Raw genomic sequence first — 25,381 nt, forward strand, 5'->3', positions numbered from 1 at the left:
TCCAAGCATTAGAAAGCTATTATTTGTATAAATCCGAGTTTTTGTTGCTCAGGGAATAATTCCTGCTGTTGTCAGAAGCGACGATCTTCTATATGTAGTTTCTTTAGTTTCCATTGAAAGATTAGGGCACAACCCAAGCTTAATTAAGGCAAATATAAGTTACTAAGCAATAGGATTTGTGAAGCTGTTTTGTCAACAGTAGGTCAATTCAGTGTTGTACTTCAGTTGAAACCTTAGGATTACATAAACACACACACACACACACACACACACACACACACACACACACACACACACAAAGCGCTGTTAATGGGTTGTTGTCCATCAATGCATTTTCAAACCCTTAATTCTCTGATCTCAGATGCCTCCTCCTATTAAAACTGAACAAAAACAAAGCTAACCACCCACCCACCCACAAGCTTCACGCTTCACTGGTGTTCGCAGAGAGCGCTAAACTGAGCTGCACTGCTCTCTGTCCAAAGCAACAGGACTGTAGCCTCTATGAAAGGGTACAGGGGCACTTTCAACAGCGCAGCAGCTGCGGCACTTCATCAAAGGAGAAGCATTTCTCAGACAACAGGAGGAAGCTTTTATTGTTCACGTTCTTCTTCACAGCTCCGGTTTCATGGGAAAATATATATATACCGTATATTTATTTATTTAAAATTAAGTTTTCTGCAAAGTGACATTATGCCGGCTTTTCATTTCTTTGGGTTTCCAGAGCTCACGAAATTGACAGCCCACTCTTGCTTTGGATTCGGTATTTGACCTGCAACTTTTAAAATTAATCCAATACTCAAATCAAAACCCAATAAACGCGATCATGGCATTGGACAGTGCGCCGGTCATAACCCGGCAGGTGCTTGTTTGGGTTGTGATAGGTAAGTTACTTTATCATAGACTATAAAAATACGATACTCTAATGTTGTTATTATTATTATTATTATTATTATTATTATATTATTATTATTATTATTATTATTATTTATAATAATACATTTTCAGAGTTCAGAAATTATAGTTTTTGTGCTGGGATACTTTATGATTCTTTTAGTATGATTTTTTTGTTTGTTTGTTTTTATGTTTTTTGTTTTTTTGGCGGTGTGACTTCTAAAAGTTTCCATTGCTGCATTTAGTCTCTTAATATCTTTTATTTGATTTATTTATTTTAACTGTGTACCCTGTTGGTGATTTAGTCTTTGCCGTGACAGAGGATGTCGTACTCATGCAGTCCGACTTGTCAATATTGTAGTCTTATGCATTGGCTGCCACTTAGAGGCTTTATGGAGAGAAACTAATGTATTCCACAGTATCTGTACTATACACGAGGAGTAAGAACCTACCGTATTTCAATTGCATGTACAGTTAAGGTAGAAACACTCGGACGCATTTACGAATGGCGCAAGCAGCTGCTCCACGTTCTATTTTGATAAAGTATGAAGCGCATTTGAATTTTCAACCCCGCAAGTGAACAAACGAAGTGGAACAATACAGAAGATCGCACATAGCGTATACTACATGATCCCGAATGTATCTTCAGACACAGACTATTTAATACTGTATTACACTCTCCATTGCAACATTACTTTTAGTTTACTTACAGTTACATCTTCTTTCAGTGGCTACAATGAACTACAAATTCAAGAACTGCTTTTGTATGTTTTTATGATCAATTTCAAAAGCAGTACAATAAATATCCATCGCATATATATATATATTATATATATAATATCTATATATATTATATATATATATATCTATATTATATATATATATATAATCAAACGCAGTAAAATATTATGTTTATATTGTACAACATATATATTGGGGAAAAGGTAAGTATAATCAGTTGGGAAATGCGCTTGTATATTATCTACCATATACAAGATTAAGTATCAATGATATTTAGACGTCATATTTTATCACTCAGTCTACAGTCATAAGTAACATGGGTTATTCATGCATGTCAGCATTAGTGAGATAAGTTGATGCCTTATACCAGTTTTGAAAATGTTCAAGTTGGTTATTTAAAGAATAGGGGATTCTTTCTAAGTTTATATTATCTAATAATAACTTCTTCCTTGGTTGTAGAGCAGGTGGCTTGGAGTCTTTCCAGGACAGTAATACAGTTTTCTTTATAACTGAAAGAGAGAAACGGATTTATTTGGAAGTGGTTTAGTTTGTGAAAGCAGTGAGGTGTCTAGCTGAAAATTAAATATCAGAATCAATTATTTTAGAAATATGGGATAAAATGTTTTCCCACTAAGATTTTAATTTCTCAGTGCCACATCACTGAAGCCACAGGCACACATTCTTTAGGATATAGATATAGGATATAGCATAATATACTCGCTGTAATAATTTAACCGGAGTTGACCTTCACCGTGCATATACTCCAAACCCTATACCAGTTCTCATCCGAAAGTGTTTCTTTATTATCCAACTCCCATTATTTCCTTAGCTTATTATTCATTGTGATGTATAGTACTACGGGAGTCTCTAATTATGGCATGATGTTTAGTTACCAATGTATTTTGATTAATTGGGTTAAATTAAAATATTTCAATATTAGTGGGTGTAAGGTTAATATTTCCAGAGCCGAGCACGTGTTACAGCCTTTGTCACCAGTAGATATGTGTTGATTTCAGTGGCATCAATGTTGTATTCATCTTTTAAATTGTGTAGCGAAGAAGATTTCTTGTTGTTATTAAATTTGCTGTTCTATTGATTCCCTTAGAACTCCAACATTCATTTGATACAAAAAGAGTTCAGATGGGTTTGCTTCTGGTGTTGCAATGCACACAGCCATATTTTGGACTGGTTTAAAATATGTCTGATTGTTTTATTTAAGATATGCTATCATAAGGTGTTTTTTTCCCCTATAGACTGTGTACATGTTTTTGGTATGTCGCAATGGTTATAATTGAGTGACGGATCGATGCAGTCATATACCCTACCCACACAGCTGACGTCAGAAAGAACGATTCAGTCATGTTTGGTGCACTTACTATTTGCACTCAATAATGTTGCGTTCATTTGCTGACACCTGGTTGGCGGTTTTGTCGATGTACTGTATTGGAAATGCTTGTCCGTAAATGGTTATTAACTACGGGGATTTTGCGTGAAACAGAAACCGTGAAATAAAAGCTTCTCCGTGTCTCCGAAGATTAAATCAATGCCAGCCTACAGCACTGATACCGAAGCAGGTGCTACATTACTGAGGTCTGTACACATCGTACACAGTGGTTGCCTTTGCGGAGTTGAACGGGCAGAGCTGGGGTAGGATGAAATGCCAATAGAATCCCTATGCGTTGGTGCTGGTGTGATGTCCAAGCGCCCTTTACCTCAGTAGAATAATATAGTATAGGGCGCTGTACAGTGCAATGTGATAGCTATCCCATCTGAGATCAGAATGACTAAAGAGATTGAGTGAGCTGGTATCTTACACCACGCTATTCTATTATTATAATGTATAGCTAAATATGAATAATTAAACAGGATAGCAAATCACATTGTGAAGCCGTGTCTGTCTGATATAAACTAGCTGATGCAAAGACATTTGCAAAGTTCCTCACCCATCTTATAACAGCCTTCATGAGACATCATGATGCAATGACTCCACACTCAATAATTGTGGAATGCAGTTTTTTTTTTTCATTTTCAGAAATAGATCCTTATCTCCTGTTTAACTTAATGAAAGGGCTATGCATTCTTCAGTGTTATACTGTAAGGAGTGAATGGTAAAGTGTTCTGTTTAATTAAGTGAATGAAATTCAGATTCCATTGTGTTTCCTCGTGTGATTGTTACCTAGCTCTTGCTGTTGAGGTTTGTTGCTTGCCTGTGTTTGTTCAGCTAGCTCTTTTGTGTCCAACCCATAAGCACATGAAACTCTGCATCCCTGCCAAATTAATATAGTCCTGAAAACAGAAAAATGAAAATCCTTTCACATGCTCAATGTCACAACAGTGAGAGGTATGGGAGTTGTGTGTTGAATAGATCAAAGCTTCAAAGCACAAGCAGAGATCCCCAGTGGGTCACCTTGTGGAGACTCGGCTCTTTGGAGCGCAGGATGAGTCTTCATGAGGTTTCAGTCCTACTCAAGCCCATGAGCATGTTGGTCTTCATGCTCCCAGGCAGCTATAGTGAAAGTCTGGCTTGGGGTCGTTTTCCTCATGTCACAACAAAAAGCAAACAAACCATGGAATGTACCTATAATGGCAACCTGTCTCATGCAAAACAAAAACAAACAAAAAAGCCATTGTATACTCTTCTGACATCACAAAGTCACAATAACTCATTGTTCTGCTGTCAAAACAGTGAATGGTCACTTTCCCCGTCAACAGCCTGCTCTCCTCGGGCCTTCTGTAAATACAACTTGCTGCAAGTGGCTGCTGAAGTGTCTGTAGTTCCAAATCTCACAATCTTACTACTGCTGTTTAAAGTGAGTGCAGTTAACTAAATCATTCTGTAGTCTTGCCTGTTTCGCACTTCAATCAGGTACATACTGTAGATCTCAAATGCGTTTTAAAATGTGACTGAAAGCATGTCGATCGTTAATCTCCACCTAGTGGCTGATGAGTTAATAGTACTGACATCAGCATACAGTACAGTAAGACAGAGTAAGTCATTCATCTATTCTAGTCCTTGCCTTTCTGTTCAATTCAATGGGCTGACATGCCAGCTCATTACAAGTTGGTTGGTTAATGACAGAACAGAAACTATTCCAGGTGAAATGAGCAAGAGGTTTTCTACCCTAGCATGGTACCAGATATTAATTCTTTAAAATAAAATATGGGTTTCTTTCAAAACCGCACATTTGAGACGTATATAGCGAACAGACATGCACAACAGGTAAGAGATATGCAATTATTTTGTAAACTACGATCCCTTCAAGTCTGTACCCAGTGCACATTGAAATAGTTCACTCAAGCATGATCTGTGTTTTCAATGCAAGCTAGTGACAGCCACCTTACTTCAGCAGGCCTGAACTCAGGTCTCAGTGCAATGCTCAGTATTTACAGCTCTCTGCAGTGTCTCAAGGCACCACACAGAAATGAAACGGCAATCATGAGCAGGCAAGGTCACACTAGTGTGGTAGCTTTTGAGATTTGAAGAGCTCCTGAGGGAGTCAAGCTCTCTGATGAATTTCGACAGGGAGTCCCATTCCTCCTGTTGCTCAGAGAGTGAGCTGAACTGCATGAAGAGGCCCCTGTGATGGTGACCTCGGGGAGAGACCAGGGGTGTCTCAGGACAGCATGTCACAAATAACAACCAGGGCTCCAGGCCCTTCAAAGTCTAGTGTGCAAGGAACTGGATTTCTAGATCTCTCTCTCTCTCTCTCTCTCTCTCTCTCTCTCTCTCTCTCTCTCTCTCTCTCTCTCTCTCTCTCTCTCTCTCTCTCTCTCTCTCTCTCTCTCTCTCTCTCTCTCTCTCTCTCTCTCTCTCTCTAACCTCCACCAAGGGAATGTGTCTGAAGGAACAAACACTTCTGGTGGGGCAATTTGATGACTACAAGCAGAGGACAAAAAGGGCTTTTAGAGACGGTATTTACAGCTTCTGAGAGAATACACTAAGCAAGTCCATCTGCATAACAACAAGAGGGGAACTAAATTAAAAAAGCTATAGCTACATAAAAGGAGGATTTTATAAATTCCCTGTCGTCCTGTTTTAATACTTTTGCCTCAGTTGTAGTTTATCAGTGACTGTCCAATATCATTCGAATCCGTACGCTTTCTGGGGTGCTGGCGAATAAGGTTCTTGTGTTTTATCAGCAAGGCAGTGAATGGAGGAACACGCTTCTTTTCGACAGGGTCATGAGCACAAGGAAAAAGCTTCATTCAGTCACCAACCATGAGTGAGCTTTTAATGAACCCCTACAGAACTGAGATGCTTATTCAATACTATGATATTAAGAGTTATCAGATAGGACTGCCAAGGTGTGTTAAACCACTAAAGACGTATTATGAAACGATTACAGAAACATTAGAGCAACAGTCAGGCTTTGTTAAGGTAATGCAGGTTCTTCTCAGCCTGAGTTTTACCTTTGTAATCTGCATGACCTGTTGATTCCACACATGCCCTCTGGGCGACCTTGTTCAGCTCTAGAACTGTTTCTATGTTTCCTTTGTTCGAAACAAGATCATTTGGAAAAAGCCTTTTCCTACCAAGCTCCTGGATTGCGGTACTTCCTCTTTCTGGCTGACAGGTTTTGTTTCTCATTGAAAACCTTTGTTTCTGTATATTATTGCTATGGATAATGAGCTTTTTCATTGTATTGATCTCTGTATCATGTCTTACTCGGATGGTTTTATTCTATAAAGTGGGCAGACGTACTGATCTGGCATCTGGATCAGGGATAGGCCAGGTTGAATGTGTTTACTATATGGGCTAGGTTGCTCAAATGGGCATGAATAATGGGACATAACTTTAATGGAAGGGACCTTTGTTAAAATGATTTGTAAGCCCACAGTTACATTCCAGAGTAGAAAGATAGGTAGTTTAACAATGTGGGTTAACTTTTAGTCCTTTCAAAATCTTGTATTTCTCACATCTTATTAATACCAAGCCCCATTGATCTTTTTGCTCTAGTGGTGTAGAGTGCTAGACTATATTTTCACTGCCACCACACTATAAATCCATTTCCAGTGCAGCAGGTATACACGTGCTGTGAGGATGCTGCTCATATATAGGTTTGAAATCCTTGGCTGGTGACCCTCTAAGTTCATGCTCCCTTGACCGGTGTTTTCCTGGCAGCTGCTCGGCGATGCAGTAGAATAAAAAGCTGTTTTCCAGGATGTTGTTGTGCAGGGCAGTTGCAGGGAAAGACATGGTTTCTCATTCAGTTTGTAAATGCACTGAGTGGGGAGGAGAGCTCACTCTGTTGCACGTACCATGCTCCCTCCTCCTGTGTTGTGCTTGCTCATAATTCACCTCCCCCAGTCACTTTCATTACCCCACAGTGGAGTGTGAACACGTATTAGTCATGCATGACCCAGTTGGCATGACGAGCCAAGCTTCCCTGCCAGCACTGAGAGCACACAGCCCATCACTGCTCATTGCCCTCTGCACACAATGGCACCACTTACAAGGTGTTGTCAGTGGATGACAAATGCGCTGCTTCCTTTCACTCTGATAGGCTGCAGCATGTCGGGGTTTCTTTCTCCCTCAGCTCAGTATTACATGTGGTAAACATTCAGGGATTAAAAGCACATAGATCTAACTGAAGGATTTGTGGAGGAGAAGCTTATCCTTTATCTCCCCCCCCCCCCATGTAACTCTCCTCCAAATGAGCTGCAATTGTATCCAGAGTTGGGGTCTCTTCTGGTTGCTGGAGGCTCCCATATACAATAGGTAGCTGTCCATGATAAATCCTACCTCAGATTGTCCTGCTTCTCTCTATAGTGTTAACTATCACCAAATGAACCTTCCTCCAGGAGGACATGTTAACAGTATACAACAGGAACACACACGCACACACAGACACATGGGTAAGTGTTTCCACGCTTGAACAAGGCATGTCAGAATCAATCAGTCCACCCAGATAGCTTTTATTGACTGGCATTAAGTGTTACTCCTGTCTGTGCTCACTTGATATTGCGGGATATGATCCAATGCTGAAATCTGAATCGGTTTCTTTTCATTTTGGGATTATGTATTTTCCATTTTACTGTTCATTACCAAAGCAGGTGAGAGAAAACAGGGCATGCTTATGTATTAACTGTCAGTGCATGTTAGTATGCATCAACACCAGCTGTCTATCACTGCTGCCTCAGCATCTCAGCACATGAAGAGGGGCTTTGAAAGACATGCACTGTGGAGACTAGGATTTCATGCTGGCGCATGGCGCTTATTCTTAATGACAGTCTATATATATATATATATATATATCTATAGATATAATCTATATCTAGATATTATAGATATAGATATAGAGATAGAGATAGATAGATAGATAGATAGATAGATAGATAGATAGATAGATAGATAGATAGATAGATAGATAGATAGATATTGCATATAATACTGTAATGTTTACAGCTTGCTTTTCCCATTGATTAAAGCAAACAGAATCTCTAAGTGTTTCAGTTGAAGTCCCCTTTATGAGCAGTATGTGCGTTGGTTCCAGGAGTAGAGTATTGATTTCTAGTGTAATCCATTCTTAACTGTCTGGCACACTGTCCTTGTTTCATTGAGGCAGTATCATACTGTCACAAACAATCATGCTTTACTGATGAAAGGTTTTGAGTTTTGGCTTTATCCATGACTCTTCACTGAAAGAAATCCGATATTGGCCCTTCAACTCAACAGGGATATCTCATGTGGGCTAGGACTTTACAAATTAAAAGAGTGATGGGAACCTACAGGGGCCAGGTGACTCATTCTTTAAATGTGCTTCAATATATTCATTTAAAAGACTATTGCTTGCTGGAGGTAGTTAGGTAGTAATTAGTTTACAGCACCAACCCTAACACTAACCTCTAACCCTGACCCCTGTGGCCTCAATCAACTCACATAATCATATCAAACCTCCAGGTACATCTGACCCTAACCTCTAACCCTAACCCTAACCCTAAACCTAACCCTAACCCTAACCCTAACCCTCAACCAAGCTCACAGAATCATATCAAACCTCCAGGTACACTTGGTGCAACCTGCCCCCTGCAACACACTGCCCCTAGTGGATATAAGAAATAACACCTTTGTTCTGTAAGGTGTTTTTTACTGATTTATTTCGTACTGTAGGTCTTGTTGAGGCAGAGGGTTGCCCTTCATCTGCAGAATGCGATGCCATGGTGCCATGTCTGCAGTATTGGGTGGTACAGTGTGGGTTGTGGTTTGTAACGTCGCCGCTTGATCGCGTTAGTCTTCACAGAAAGATTTGTTTCTGAATGCAAGTCTAGCTGGATAAATAAAGGCTAGTCAAGTAAAAAAATGTGTGGTCCTCTATTTTTAGCATGTTCATGATGTTAAGGGATGTTTTCTAATCAATCATATCTGACTCTATAATTCAATAGCTGTCCGGCTCAGAGGATGCTGTAGTTCTAACTCAGTGAGCTTGACGAATGGCTGGTCTTCCTGACTAATTAGGGATATTGAAGAGTTCAAATGTCAGGTATTAAATAGATTACATCAGGGAAAAATGCTTCAGGAAAATAGTTCCTTCCTCCAGTGAATGTATTCACGGTCCTCCCCTGAGTTCTGATTGGGTCTCCTCTGTTTTTGCTGTTGTTATTAAACAGATCTGTTGCTGTACAGTATATGTATAGGACTGCTTTCTTCTCAGATAAGCTTGTCCCGAGCTCTGGTCAACATCACAAATAATTACAACAGAATCTTCGTGACACATTGTTTCAAGTGCCATTTCCTATTGAATGAACATCACTTCATGAAACACGTTTTGCATGTTTGCAATGGCCTGTCGCTTGATGTATTGGAGCTGTTTACGCTCATGTAAAACACGTGTAAATGAACCAATGGCTGATACTGATGTCATGTGATTTGTTTATGTATATAAATATCTAGCTCTGCCTCGGTCGTGTTGTTGTTTGTCAATTCACAGCGCAAGTGGCTATTATAATGTGCTGTCAAAATCCTGAGATAAGTGATCTTGTGATCTTGACATAACGAAGATTTGTTTTTTTGATGGCCTCAATGAGCCACCATACAATTCTATCTGGGCCCTGGGGCCCAAGTTACCAGAAACACGCATTCAAATTACAACAGACATTCCTTATGATACAGCTTTGAAATTAGCAAGGAGTAAACGGTTAAAATCTGAAAGCTGTGTAAACAAAAATGCATACTTACATTGTGTTGCACTGCTTTCTAACTCTTTAGCACAGTATATATAGAACAGTATATAAGCTGAGCTAAGTATTGACTTTTTCCAGTTAACTCAATCTAATGATGCTGTCACAATAGCAAATGTGAATGAATAATACACCTGTATCACACAGATTTGTTTGAGTTACCAGCGAAAATGGCCAATTCATTTTGATGTTGAGTTATGTGAGCTGAACAGACATATCCTGCAGTAATGAATAGAGCATTTGATAACAGCATGCCACAGAGCACTCAAATGTCTTGAGGGGAGATTCTTTTCTTTTTCGCAAAAGCATACAAAAATAACCCTTTTAGAAACCTGCCATGTAGTGTTTACTTATTTACTTTGAGGCTTCATTTGCTCTGAGTATTTAGTATGAGGCTGTAAATAACCCTGCTGTCTGGTCTCGTGCAGTACATTGCCCTCGCATGCTGCACACATGCATTGCAAAGGCACACTATGCTGTCTCTGGATTGCAAATGTCAGCACTGAATGTTTAATGATGGAAGGTGAAAAAACAAACTCACATGATTGGCGGCAGTAAAAATAGAAGCGCTTTGGTTCCCTGGGTTAACCCTTCGTCTTCCTCCAGGCCCACACCTCTCAGGACTGTGCTGTCTGTGTGTTTTGTGAATGACTGCACTACAGCCTCCTGGCTCTTGGTGCCTGCTGCTTTTCAATTAACTACAGATGATTTTCGGACATTAGAGTTGTTTAACAAGACATTTAAAACATTTCTATGACATCACGCTTTGATATTTTCATTGATTAGTCCAACAAATCTTCTAACTAAGCGTGGCAGTGTGGCTTTGAAGAGAAGGGGTGGGGAGCAGATTTCAACAGTTTGTTTATTACAGTACTACACATTTCAAGCACAACACTTAGAAAGGGGCTTGCGAGTTCAGTAACACAATTATTAACAATGTAAAAAAAAAAAAAACTCCTCAGAATTACAAATTCACTTGCACATAAACACCCCACACATTTCTAAATGACCTCCCCAACCCAGGATGAGAGCCCAGGGACAGTATATAAATCACTATTTTGGCAGCACTTGGCCTATTGTTTTGGACACACTGAAGCTGTCACAATTGCAGAAAAGCCTGTTGTACTCAGGATTTGAAAAGTCTTAAACTGCAAACAACCCATTGGACAACTCTGCTTTAAAGATATTATTGTATTTTATTTTTAGCAAGCATGTGTGGATGGTGTCCTGAACTGTAATATTTTGATGTGCACATTTCTGATAATCTCTGTCTCTGTCTACACCCCCACTGCTTTACGTGTTGATTCACTCGCAGCTTTCATTATTGGTTTTTCCACTCAAATTAAAAACCTGCCCCCCAGGTTTAGCTCAAGGTTATCTGGTCTGTGGTTGCTTATGTGTCATAATTCAATGATCCTTGTATTGCTCATCAGTGGTTTATAACCACTTGTGTGACAGGCAGGCACCAAACATAAAGGGGGGGGGGGGATCTGCATGATGTCGGAACCTGAACCTTCAAAGGTACCAAACTGTTTGGAGTTGTCATTTTAAATACACTGATTCACGACACATGGTTTACTGCTACAAAAGTGGTCTGCCGATGTATGGAATTGTTTATTCTCAGAGACACAAGCTATTGGAAGCAGGCCCTAGATCAATGGCTGATGCTGTTTTAAATTGTTAAGTGATTTGTTTATTCAAATAAAAGATGTAACCAAAAATAAAGAAATAATTCATTGTTATATCATCTCAGTTCTAACTAGGTCCTGGGGCCCAAGTTACAATAAATTACAATCTGTTATGTGTTGCGTGTTTTGTGTTAATGTTGGTGTATAGTCATTGGTACACGGGATATAAAGGGGTCTGTGTAACACAAGTGTTTAAAATGTATATGTGTATTTAGGCACGAGGATTGCACAGCACTTCACGTGCAGGTAAAATGTAGTAATATGTGAGCACGGGGAATTGCACTTTATTAATTCACGTGCTGGGATTCAAGTGAATAATTAATCGGTAATTGAATCCCAGCACAACAGTAAATATTTAGATGCACATTGTCACATACTCAGGGTTGGGTGTTCGCGAGTGGAGAACGGGGGGAGAGGGGAGAGGGGAGAGGGGAGAGGGGAGAGGGGAGAGGGAGGTGTAAATATAGATTTCAATTGTTTGTGTAGCGTTCGTCCACTCTGTGTTTTGTCCGTGTCTATTCGTTTTGTTTGTCTGTTTATTTTGGCGCGAAGTGCCGTGTCCTGTCTTTCATTTGTTAAACCCTTTTATTTTACAATAAACCGGCGCCAGCCAGCGCCATCATCATTTCATTTCACCCGTCCTGTGTTTTGTGTATTTCATTCCTTTTCCTGGTTCTGACGCCGCCCACTTCGGCCATCTCTGTGACAATCCCCTATTCAATAAACATAATTTCATGGTAACGTTGCTCTTTATCATAACAGTAACACTTACGCATCAGTTACCTGCTAGATTAACACTATTTTTCCAGATAGTAAAAGCACACCCAACAAAGTTAGCAAACCACAAACAAACAGCCTGGGTGCTTGTGAGTAGTTTGACATTGTTTTAGTTTATTTTTTTAATTAATTATGTATTTTTTACCCTGATGAGAATTTGGAGTAAACACAGCCCGCAGTCAGTTATCTACATGTATGACCTATGCAGAGGATATTCAGTCTAATGCAGACAGGGAAATAGTTTTCCTGGAGGGAGGAATGTTTCATTTGAAGTCCCTGTTTAAAGGGTGTGTAAAGGTTTAGATATGAGCTGCTCTGCTTGAATCCTGATTGGTCGAGGCAATCTATCAGGTTTAAAATAAGCGCTCATTCAGACTGAGCTAATGTTTAAGGGTTAGGATGTGATATGTGCTTGCTTCTTATTAGTCTAAATAAACGATTCGAATGTTAGTTAACGATAATGTCTCTTGAACTGGCTGTAAAGCATTACCACGTGTGCTCTACTTGTTGTGCTTGTTGTTGTTTTTGCAGCTCATCATTTCATTTCTGTCACTGCTTGTGACGAAGCCTTCTACAGCCACGCCATAGAGGAGTACTGTCTGAGCAAGTTTAAATTTGATATGGACGCTCTTGGGCAGCGCTACTGGTGTGAATGGAAGGACACAGTTGGGTAAGTGCATCCCTTCCCTTGTAGGTATAAGCTATCTTCAGCAGTAGTAAATATTTACATCTAAGACATTGTCAAATCCTGATCGCGTACACATATGTATTTAACAAACTATTCACCAAATGTACCCTACGTTATTTATAAGGAGTATTTCCCAGGTGTGTTTATGTCTTATGTACCCTATATACAGTATCAGATGAGCCGTGCATGTCTTTTGTAGCTCGCCTCTGTTAAATCTGCTTGACTATGACATCAAATCAACTTCCCAACGAGATCAAAACAGTACTCCACCTCACTTATTTTTGTGTAGGTTGCACTTTCTTTTTTTAAACATAAAATGATGCAAAGTGCTCAGTAAATTCCCCTGGAGTGCACTCATATAATCATTGGCTCACATTGATTTGCTTTGGTAAAACATTACGGATACATACTAATGAAGAATACCAACTGTGCCAACAAAAAGACAAAACATATTCTGATCTGATCTGTTTTCTTTTTCTTTAAACTAAGTTACTCCAATCTTGGATGTCCTAACCCCAGCCCCAGATCCTAACCCAATACACATTATTGTGTAAAAGAAATAAATAAATAAAGCGAGCCATTTAAAAATATATGTTGTGGTGTGTTCAACTGATCTGTGTCTGATCTAACCTTGGGGTAACCTGTTGTACCAGAGCTTTCACAGTCCTTACAGTGCATGCATGTCTAGTGTATTTCCATGTGCTGAACTCCAGGAGTGGTCTTATTTCAATAATTAAATCAACAGTGATGGCTGCCCAATAAAATTTGAATAGTCCCCGTGGTTTTGAATATTTAAACTGGTAAACTTCATTTACATTTAATTTCAACTGCAAATGAGTAACCTGAATGTCCTGTGGTCCCATTAAGCTCTCCACACACAACATAACAGTCTTAAGAAAATCATTACATTGCCTATGGCTTTAGCATGAATACAGGATATAGAGTTAATATGATTTTATTTTTTTTGTTTTAAGATGTACAATTTTGCTTTGGCATAAACAGCATTTATTCCAAGTGAAGCTAATAATTCATTATTAAAGGCTGTGCTGGGAATCAACTTAACTATGTGGAATAAACACTCTGGAAAACATCTGAAGTAGGAATTCATTACTGAGTTTTCAGCACTGTGACAGCAAGAACAAGTTCAAAGCTTTTCAAGTGAGAACATTGAAATCTTCTAACAAAATGAATCATTGGGCAAATTCATACCCCTCTAAGGTTAGCAATTACATTTTGCACTTAAACTCATCAAAGTTTCACTTTAAGACAATGTCGTATTTCTGCTTTTCTGCACATCACGGCTGATTTGAGCATAAATTACGTTAAAAGGTTCTCCTTGTGATCTTTCACTGAAGGGCTTAATTCACTGCAGCACTGCTACTAAACTGTGTTAAAACAATGAGTTTCTCTGGCGCACAGCTCACATTGTATTGCTCAAATTGGAGCCCTTCGTTTTCCAGATTCAGTGGTAGAGCTGTCTTTTTTACACTGCAGTATTATACAAATCCATTGTTGACGAATCAGTAATGTGTCTGCACACCGTTTTATTACACTGTGGACTTGTTTTTTTTAAAGAAAGAAATGTAAGCTTGTTGGAAAACAAAAGTTTAAAGCATAGTCATGTAATAGCAAATAAGAAAATACATCAGTATACAATCCTTTAAGATGCAAACGAGTAATGGGTAAGCCCTCATAATCAAGAACGAAGGTAAAGGTACTGTATTATTATTTCTTAAATACCCTAACAAAAGTTTATCATTGTATTTTTTGCAATTTGACCATGCTTCCCCATGATTATACTGTGCATTTACCCTGGCTTGTCAAGTTTGTTAATATGCTTTACTATACCTCACAATTATTTACAATGCTTACCTATGTTTTATTGCACTTTACTATGCTTTTACTATGGTAAACTTTTATGAAGATAATTATAATATAATTTGTATTAATGTATCAATCTAAAACTGCGTACAATATTTCAACCGGGAAGTTCATTACATGTCTTCCAAAGTCTCCAGCTACACTCTGAGGGCACCTTCATTTCACAGCGGCAGTTAAGAGTTTGGTTTCCTGACTGTAAGGCAATGGCTTTGATTTTTAAACAAGCCCAAACTGGATCTAAATGCTCACACAAACTGCCCTATGGGGTTTTCCTTGGAGCCCAGCCATCAGTATACACCAAGGAGGTCGTGGTTCTCCTATTAATACACCCCATCCCATGCCATACCACTGATGCCATGCCATTACAGCGAGGCCCTGCAGACAGGGGCAGTAAGACAACTGCCACTGCGGGGCTTGCGTGTGTGGGGGGCTCTCTAACAGTATTTATCAGCAAGCTAGCTGATTATGAAGTGAAATGATTGCATAATGATAACGACCTCCCCTGCAGGATGTTTTCCAATGTAGTCCTAAACTCGTGCATGAGGTCAGTTGAAAAATTCCATGAAGGCCCTCATCTGTTACCTGTGCTTATCGCAGAATTCTCTGTGTTGTGTACACAGCATAGGAACACAGGAGCATGCAAAGAGAAGGGGTGTGTCACCCCTGGGTGCCTCTCAATACCACAATCTTTATTTTGAACATCTGAAAACCATGAACTAAGACAGGGGGAATTGATTTCATGAAGGTGCCTCTCTGAGCCCACGGATATATTATAGGACCCCAAAAACTATATCACTGTATAATGAATACCTGAAGGCATGTTTAGGTTATGAGGTCTTCGTTTTGCGGTTGGTGGGAAGCTGGTGTAGAATATTGTGTATAAGACTTCTAGGTGTCTGGTGGTGGATCAGCTCATTAAAAGTCTCTCATGATCCTTGGCTGGCAAGGTGAAAGCTCTGTCCTCAGTCCTCTTTTGTGTGGAGATGAGAGCTTGGCCTGCATTGTTCTGGACTGTCTTTAACATTTAATATGTGAAGGCTGCATAGCCTTGAACTGCTATTCTGGTGCGGATCACATTTCAGCCTGTGTGCAGTGAGATCCAGGATCTTAACAGCAGGGCCTGACATAACCCCAGCCTGGAAGGAAACACCTTTTATAGACCAGCATGCCACATGTGACACATATACTGAAGAACCCTGCACAGAGCTGTCATTGCATGCTTACATGCAGTACAAAGGCACTTTGGGCAACAAAAGAATGAAATAGCCCAAACAAGTTACATAGCTATTGCAAAACAAACCACCACTCCAGCAGTAGGACCAGGGTCAGTTTAAATAATGCGCAATGCTGCCCTGTCAAACATCTCTTAGGATAGTAAATACTCTGCATGTCTGTTACTGTTACTGCAGCTTTAGAAACTGCTTTAAAACTTGAATGATATGGAGTGAATTCAATTCCCATGCATCTAGAGTGGAGCTCGATGCTGTCACGTGTGTTGCTGCACAGTCTTGTCGGGACCCTCTGCATTACTAATCCTTTGCAATTTAATGAAAAGCACTGATTGTGGCATGCTTTCATACACAAAGCTACCAGTTACCTTCATTTTTCACAGAGGGGTTCTAGTGGTTTAAATACAACTCATGCAAGTGGAAAAATGCTCCTTTAAAATATTTCTGCAGAGGCTCTGGCTGGACCGTGTTTTATGATTTACTATAACGTGCTAAACAGTTAAGAGAAGCTTTTCTTCTTGTGGGAATATTGTACGTGCACCTGGTCACACAGCTTAGTTTAGGTCAGATCTCACATTAATTCCTGCAGTTAGAAAGCACTGTGCTGTATGTCTCCCAGATCATGCGCTCTGGACCCTCCGGAGCGATCAGCATTTCACAGGGAGTAGCGTGATAGCCTGGGAAGGAAGAAGCACTTTTTTTTCCCCCAGCTGTTTCATTCTCTTGCTTGCTGGCTTGGAAAATGTGGTTTTAACATTTCTAACAGACCTGTCCTGGGCTTTCCCCTGAGGAGCGACTGTAATTGCTGGAAAGTGCTCTCCTGTTAGTCTCTAGACAGCAGTACACCATGATTAACTACACCTAGTTCTATTTTATTACTGCCTTAGTAAATATACATATTAAGCCAAGGGATTTTTATGCACTGTTTAAAGTACGCTTACTGGTATAACAAAATAATGGTTGTGATAATAAATCAGATGATTCCTTAGTATGTTACTATATGTGAGAGAATATCTTTTTAAGCACGTATGACAAATTAAAAAGCAACAAATGATGCTCAAATGAACAAATACAAAAAATAGAGCAAGATATGGTTTTTGCATGCGTACCCTGTACAGTTTTTATATATTTATGAACCTCGTGCAGTTTTTATAAAATAACAACCAACAGCAAGCAATTTTTTATTGCCTTGATGAGAGACAGAGACACAGAGAGATACCGAGACACAGAGAGATAAAGAGACAGAGACACAGTGAGACAGAAAGACACACAGACAAGCAACAGGGAGACAGAGAGACAGAGAGATGAGTGACAAAGAGACAGAGACAGAGAGACGAGCGATAGGGAGACAGAAACAGAGAGACGAGCGACAGGGAGGCAGAGACGAAACACAGTGAGACAGAGACACAGTGAGATAGAGAGACAGAGACACAGAGCGATAGAGAGACAGAGACACGGAGACGTGTTGTTTGTGTACTGTCTATCCCAGGTCCTGTGATGGCGTTGGCATTGTGAATCCCTGCTGTCAATCCCCCAAGGCCTACCATAGCAAGATATTGCTACCCTTAAAGGAACACCCCGTTAAATGCGTGCCAACAAAGACATCAGTTTGGGGGACCGTGGCACAACCCAAAAAGCATTCTGCTGGTCCCTTAAAGCCGCGTGACTCGCATGTTGTGGGGCTCTTAGCAAAGCTTATCGAATCCAGCAGCTCGGAGACAGCATGGCACAGCCCGCGTCTTCAGGAATTTGTTGAACAAGGGTTCAAGTTCAGCTTCATCTTGACAGGGTGTCAAGATTCTAGCTGAACCTCAGCTCCATTGTGTAGTGAGGGAGCTCAATTGTTGTAATTTCAGAAGTTTAGCAGAAGTCCTTGCCTATAATACATTTGCGTAGTAATTTTGGTGCTGTGTTCATTTTTGTAACCTTCTGCGTGGTTCAGGTGGCTCCTCCCATATTCTGACCCACCAATCACATCTGCCAATCTGCCACTTTAAACCCAAGTCATGCCCCTATTCTCTGTCTTGTTTTTTTTGTTTGCGTATCGCTATGTTTGTGTTCCCTACACAGCTGACAAACTCCACTGACACCAGTGGACTCGCAGCCTTGATCCTGCTGTGCCCGCAGCCCTGCAGACTCCCACTCAATCATTTAAAATTGAAGAATAACAATTTAGATATACAAATGGCTACTCACCCGTCGCACTTTTCTTTGTCTTCAGAATTGCTGAAGGTGAAATCCTGAATGATGATCGCGTTTCTCTTCTGAACAGTCATGTATTGTATGGTTTCATCACCTTCAAAAAACAAAACAAACAAAAAAAAAATTAAACCTGTTGATTACTCAAATGAAAACCAAGGCCTGTCCTTTCAGCTCAAGGTTATTCTGTCTATCTGGAAATGGTTTGATGATAATAAAATGAATATTGATTCACAGAGTGATTCATAGAGTTATCACAGGCAGGAAGAAAGATCAGCTCTCCTAAAATACCTCATGTTGGCTTCACAGTGTCTTTCTGAACCTAAAGTGCTGCATTGCTGCTGCTGCTAATTTTCAAAGTAACATAGAGTCCTGCTGGAACGTTGTGCCTGAGTGTGTCAGGTACAGGGGTGTAGTGCTGTATTTAGAAGGGAGGGTTATTAGTCGCTATTATCTACCATCAACTCACCCCCTCACCCCGTCAACCATATCATTATTCTCCAGTATCGGATCATGTATCATTGTTTTCATGATATGAGCACATTGCTATGCAAGTCTGTTTTACTTTTTCTAATTTTGTGATCAAAAACAAACTTAGGACTATATTACCTGGAAGAAGGTAAAATATATATACAAAAAAGTCAGGGAACATAAAGTTTGTTCATTTATTTTTTTTAAACCGGAAGAGTGTGCTGAAAGCACATTTAACATTCTCAGCACGTTACGAGAGCTTGTCTCCTGCACAGTCTAATTGACACGGGGGGAAATGTTCAGTGTGTAACATCATTCTGTCACAAACCATTTGCGGACGGGGACCAGGAGATAAAAATTGATGCGAAAACCATGTAAATGGTCCAGAAAAAGAAAAGTTGTCTGTGTTTTTAGTTGATGCATAGTACTCTTTTGGGATGGCCAAGGAACATTCCTTCCTTCAATGAAATCTCTGTGGACAGCTGACAGCCTGCTCTTTGAGAGGCTGTTAATAAAACATGAGCTGCTCTGCTTGAAGAGCGCGGAGAGAAGTATGTGCAAACCGGTCCTGGAGCGTCCCTCTGGAGCGCATAGCAGAGCTTCAGGAGCAGAGGACGTCCCATGTGTCAATATGATGATTGTTCTGGTGCAATAGGTTCTGACATGGAAAGGGCCCTCTTTATCTTCCTATAGCCCAGGCACCTCGCCAGCTCTACACTGGTACTGCCATGTCTCATTTTCCTGTGTTCATTTGAAACATCCGATTATGTCGCTTGCAAAGTGAACCAGTCTGTTTACTGTACTTCAGCAGTGTACGGTTTTCAGCATGGTCCTGTAGCATCCCCCATATTTGTAATAAAACAATTAGGAAAAGCAAACTTAGTGAGTCTTAGTGATCTGGAAGTTTTAATTTGGAGAGTTCAGCACAACTGCAAGTCTCTGAATGACAGGGGGTGTTCAGGTAAAGACAGAGCTGTGCATGCAGAATTTAATGCATAACATTTCTAACAAATATGTGAAACCTTAAGTCACCATAGATATAGTGCAATGTTGGAGCTGTCTCAGATGAATTCACAATGCAACAGATGTATTAATGAGCTGTATCAGTGCACCAGATGTATTAATGAGCTGTATCAGTGCACCAGATGTATTAATGAGCTGTATCAGTGCACCAGATGTATTAATGAGCTGTATCAGTGCACCAGATGTATTAATGAGCTGTATCAGTGCACCAGATGTATTAATGAGCTGTATCAGTGCACCAGGTGTATTAATGAGCTGTATCAGTGCACCAGATGTATTAATGAGCTGTATCAGTGCACCAGATGTATTAATGAGCTGTATCAATGCACCAGGTGTATTAATGAGCTGTATCAGTGCACCAGATGTATTAATGAGCTGTATCAGTGCACCAGATGTATTAATGAGCTGTATCAGTGCACCAGATGTATTAATGAGCTGTATCAGTGCACCAGATGTATTAATGAGCTGTATCAGTGCACCAGATGTATTAATGAGCTGTATCAGTGCACCAGATGTATTAATGAGCTGTATCAGTGCACCAGATGTATTAATGAGCTGTATCAGTGCACCAGATGTATTAATGAGCTGTATCAGTGCACCAGATGTATTAATGAGCTGTATCAGTGCACCAGATGTATTAATGAGCTGTATCAGTGCACCAGATGTATTAATGAGCTGTATCAGTGCACCAGGTGTATTAATGAGCTGTATCAGTGCACCAGGTGTATTAATGAGCTGTATCAGTGCACCAGATGTATTAATGAGCTGTATCAGTGCACCAGATGTATTAATGAGCTGTATCAGTGCACCAGATGTATTAATGAGCTGTATCAGTGCACCAGATGTATTAATGAGCTGTATCAGTGCACCAGATGTATTAATGAGCTGTATCAGTGCACCAGATGTATTAATGAGCTGTATCAGTGCACCAGATGTATTAATGAGCTGTATCAGTGCACCAGGTGTATTAATGAGCTGTATCAGTGCACCAGATGTATTAATGAGCTGTATCAGTGCACCAGGTGTATTAATGAGCTGTATCAGTGCACCAGATGTATTAATGAGCTGTATCAGTGCACCAGGTGTATTAATGAGCTGTATCAGTGCACCAGATGTATTAATGAGCTGTATCAGTGCACCAGATGTATTAATGAGCTGTATCAGTGCACCAGGTGTATTAATGAGCTGTATCAGTGCACCAGATGTATTAATGAGCTGTATCAGTGCACCAGGTGTATTAATGAGCTGTATCAGTGCACCAGGTGTATTAATGAGCTGTATCAGTGCACCAGATGTATTAATGAGCTGTATCAGTGCACCAGATGTATTAATGAGCTGTATCAGTGCACCAGGTGTATTAATGAGCTGTATCAGTGCACCAGGTGTATTAATGAGCTGTATCAGTGCACCAGGTGTATTAATGAGCTGTATCAGTGCACCAGGTGTATTAATGAGCTGTATCAGTGCACCAGATGTATTAATGAGCTGTATCAGTGCACCAGATGTATTAATGAGCTGTATCAGTGCACCAGATGTATTAATGAGCTGTATCAGTGCACCAGATGTATTAATGAGCTGTATCAGTGCACCAGGTGTATTAATGAGCTGTATCAGTGCACCAGATGTATTAATGAGCTGTATCAGTGCACCAGATGTATTAATGAGCTGTATCAGTGCACCAGATGTATTAATGAGCTGTATCAGTGCACCAGGTGTATTAATGAGCTGTATCAGTGCACCAGATGTATTAATGAGCTGTATCAGTGCACCAGATGTATTAATGAGCTGTATCAGTGCACCAGATGTATTAATGAGCTGTATCAGTGCACCAGATGTATTAATGAGCTGTATCAGTGCACCAGGTGTATTAATGAGCTGTATCAGTGCACCAGGTGTATTAATGAGCTGTATCAGTGCACCAGGTGTATTAATGAGCTGTATCAGTGCACCAGATGTATTAATGAGCTGTATCAGTGCACCAGGTGTATTAATGAGCTGTATCAGTGCACCAGATGTATTAATGAGCTGTATCAGTGCACCAGATGTATTAATGAGCTGTATCAGTGCACCAGGTGTATTAATGAGCTGTATCAGTGCACCAGATGTATTAATGAGCTGTATCAGTGCACCAGATGTATTAATGAGCTGTATCAGTGCACCAGGTGTATTAATGAGCTGTATCAGTGCACCAGATGTATTAATGAGCTGTATCAGTGCACCAGGTGTATTAATGAGCTGTATCAGTGCACCAGATGTATTAATGAGCTGTATCAGTGCACCAGATGTATTAATGAGCTGTATCAGTGCACCAGATGTATTAATGAGCTGTATCAGTGCACCAGATGTATTAATGAGCTGTATCAGTGCACCAGGTGTATTAATGAGCTGTATCAGTGCACCAGATGTATTAATGAGCTGTATCAGTGCACCAGGTGTATTAATGAGCTGTATCAGTGCACCAGATGTATTAATGAGCTGTATCAGTGCACCAGATGTATTAATGAGCTGTATCAGTGCACCAGATGTATTAATGAGCTGTATCAGTGCACCAGATGTATTAATGAGCTGTATCAGTGCACCAGATGTATTAATGAGCTGTATCAGTGCACCAGATGTATTAATGAGCTGTATCAGTGCACCAGGTGTATTAATGAGCTGTATCAGTGCACCAGGTGCATTAATGAGCTGTATCAGTGCACCAGATGTATTAATGAGCTGTATCAGTGCACCAGATGCATTAATGAGCTGTATCAGTGCACCAGATGTATTAATGAGCTGTATCAGTGCACCAGATGCATTAATGAGCTGTATCAGTGCACCAGGTGTATTAATGAGCTGTATCAGTGCACCAGGTGTATTAATGAGCTGTATCAGTGCACCAGATGTATTAATGAGCTGTATCAGTGCACCAGATGTATTAATGAGCTGTATCAGTGCACCAGATGTATTAATGAGCTGTATCAGTGCACCAGATGTATTAATGAGCTGTATCAGTGCACCAGGTGTATTAATGAGCTGTATCAGTGCACCAGATGTATTAATGAGCTGTATCAGTGCACCAGATGTATTAATGAGCTGTATCAGTGCACCAGATGTATTAATGAGCTGTATCAGTGCACCAGATGTATTAATGAGCTGTATCGATGCACCAGGTGTATTAATGAGCTGTATCAGTGCACCAGGTGTATTAATGAGCTGTATCAGTGCACCAGATGTATTAATGAGCTGTATCAGTGCACCAGATGTATTAATGAGCTGTATCAGTGCACCAGATGTATTAATGAGCTGTATCAGTGCACCAGATGTATTAATGAGCTGTATCAGTGCACCAGATGTATTAATGAGCTGTATCAGTGCACCAGATGCATTAATGAGCTGTATCAGTGCACCAGATGCATTAATGAGCTGTATCAGTGCACCAGATGCATTAATGAGCTGTATCGGTGCACCAGGTGTATTAATGAGCTGTATCGATGCACCAGATGCATTAATGAGCTGTATCAGTGCACCAGGTGTATTAATGAGCTGTATCAGTGCACCAGGTGTATTAATGAGCTGTATCAGTGCACCAGGTGTATTAATGAGCTGTATCAGTGCACCAGGTGTATTAATGAGCTGTATCAGTGCACCAGGTGTATTAATGAGCTGTATCAGTGCACCAGGTGTATTAATGAGCTGTATCAGTGCACCAGGTGTATTAATGAGCTGTATCGATGCACCAGGTGTATTAATGAGCTGTATCAGTGCACCAGGTGTATTAATGAGCTGTATCGATGCACCAGGTGCATTAATGAGCTGTATCGATGCACCAGGTGTATTAATGAGCTGTATCAATACCGTCGTTTCTTTTTTTGTTTATTTGTTTTTTTGTCAGTGCCTCACAAATTAAACTGGCCACATAGAGGCGAGATCAAAGTTTCAGATATACAGCAAGAGCAGGTGATGCAGGGTCAGACAGGCTAGGCATCATGAATATTTAATGACAGTCTGTCTCATAAGTTATTGGCATGGAAAAAGGAGGGAAGTGGCAGGGTGACAGGGGATTGAGATAGATTTTTAAAGTTGTTAAAGTGAGTAGTTCACAACAGACAAAAGATAAAAGACTAATGGGTTAAACAAGGACTGATTCAAAGGACTGCCTGCACCGAAACAATGGACTTGTGATGAAATTAAAATGAAAGAATAAAAATGATCCACCGTATATATCTTTGATATCGAGGAAACTATTTGAAGAGTTAATATCAGCTGAAATAATTCATACATCATTCATGTTGTGCATATCCATTCTCTATGCGCATAGCTTTGAAAGAAGCATACACTATTGCAAACGTATATTTTCTTTTAAAAAGATGCAATCTGGTTCCTTGATGGGTTAAAGACTCACAGTGATAAGCCAGCTCTGCACTGATAGCTTTGCTGGTGACACTGTTGGTGCTGTTAGTTGGGTGTTAAATTCTTTATCCACACCAGAGGTCATATTGACCTCTGCATGTCATTCTAACACAAAGGTCAATATGACAGAGTACAGCAGTGTAGTTTCAGCTTCATTACCAAGGTCATTATACATTCAAGCTTCAAGTACAAAGTGAAAAAAACAAACTGTGCCAGCTTCAGAGACTGTAGCTGAGGTGTGCTTGAGGCTTTTTAGAGTTGTTGTTTAGTTTTCATATTTATGAGGATCTGAATTCATTGTTTGTTTGTTTAACTCTGTCAACACTGCAGGTGTGTTCGCAGGTCTAGGAAAGATCCACACCACTATAAATGCAATGTCTATGTGCATTTGTACTTGTTTTATGAGACACTGTAACAAGTTATTTCATCTTGCGAGTTACTTGTTAAAAGAGTTTGAGGTCAACACCAGGACCATGTTTCAGGGCTATTATTGAGAACTGATTCAGTGTGTCCCCCCTCCCAAAGCCTGACCCCCACCCGGGGGGGGAGGGAAACACCCTTTGTGAATGGTTTGCGAGTCTTGTCTCAGTCATTCTGGATCTCTATTGCTGATCCCTTTACTTTTGTGTGAGGGGGCTGTTGGGTGACCAGTGGAAGTAGCACCACGTGTTGATGGACAGTAAGAGCATTAGAGGTCACAAGTGGCATACAGTTTATGCTTGCTCTTAAAAACAGATAAAGCAAACCAACTGGAAACTTACTTGAGAGCTAGTTATGCAATTATATCTGTGTTCTGCACAGTGCCCATTAATAATGCATTTGTTTCCAATTGAAAGTACATAGAAATAACAAAATGATGCCAGTTTCCTAATATGCATTCCTTTCACTTGGTAGATCTCACATGTTCCTCCTGTATATGAAAGATTATGTGATGTCCCAATCTCCCTGTCAGTGTGAGAGATTGAACCTGAAGTTAGCCCGGGACTTGCAAACTAACAGCAACCTAATGCATTTTCACAGCAAGCTAGCGCTCTAATAAATTCAGACTGAACAGTGGCCTGACTATATTTTAAATCGCCCTCATTAAGGGAGCCACATTTTCAGCTTTTGTTGTACAATGTGTGGGTTGACAGCTTAGCAAAGCAGCAGAGATGAAAAACCCTTTTCTTGAAAAAACAAAATGGAAAAACAAAATGACAAAATTTTTTCTATAAACTGTGTTC

At 40.1% G+C, this 25,381-nt stretch overlaps 1 protein-coding gene across 1 annotated transcript in view; it reads left to right on the top strand.

Moving 5' to 3' along the window:
* The first annotated feature begins 401 nt into the window (after window positions 1–401).
* LOC121321516 (receptor activity-modifying protein 1-like) overlaps window positions 402–25,381 on the top strand; it is a 29,984-nt gene continuing 5,004 nt past the window's right edge. The window contains exons 1-2 of the mRNA XM_041260500.1: window positions 402–881; window positions 12,807–12,945. Coding sequence (XP_041116434.1) covers window positions 824–881; window positions 12,807–12,945 — 197 coding nt within the window. The 5' untranslated portion in view covers window positions 402–823. The remainder of the gene's footprint in view (window positions 882–12,806; window positions 12,946–25,381) is intronic.

Source organism: Polyodon spathula, chromosome 10, assembly GCF_017654505.1.
Source record: "Polyodon spathula isolate WHYD16114869_AA chromosome 10, ASM1765450v1, whole genome shotgun sequence".
NCBI classification, from domain to species: Eukaryota; Metazoa; Chordata; class Actinopteri; order Acipenseriformes; family Polyodontidae; genus Polyodon; species Polyodon spathula.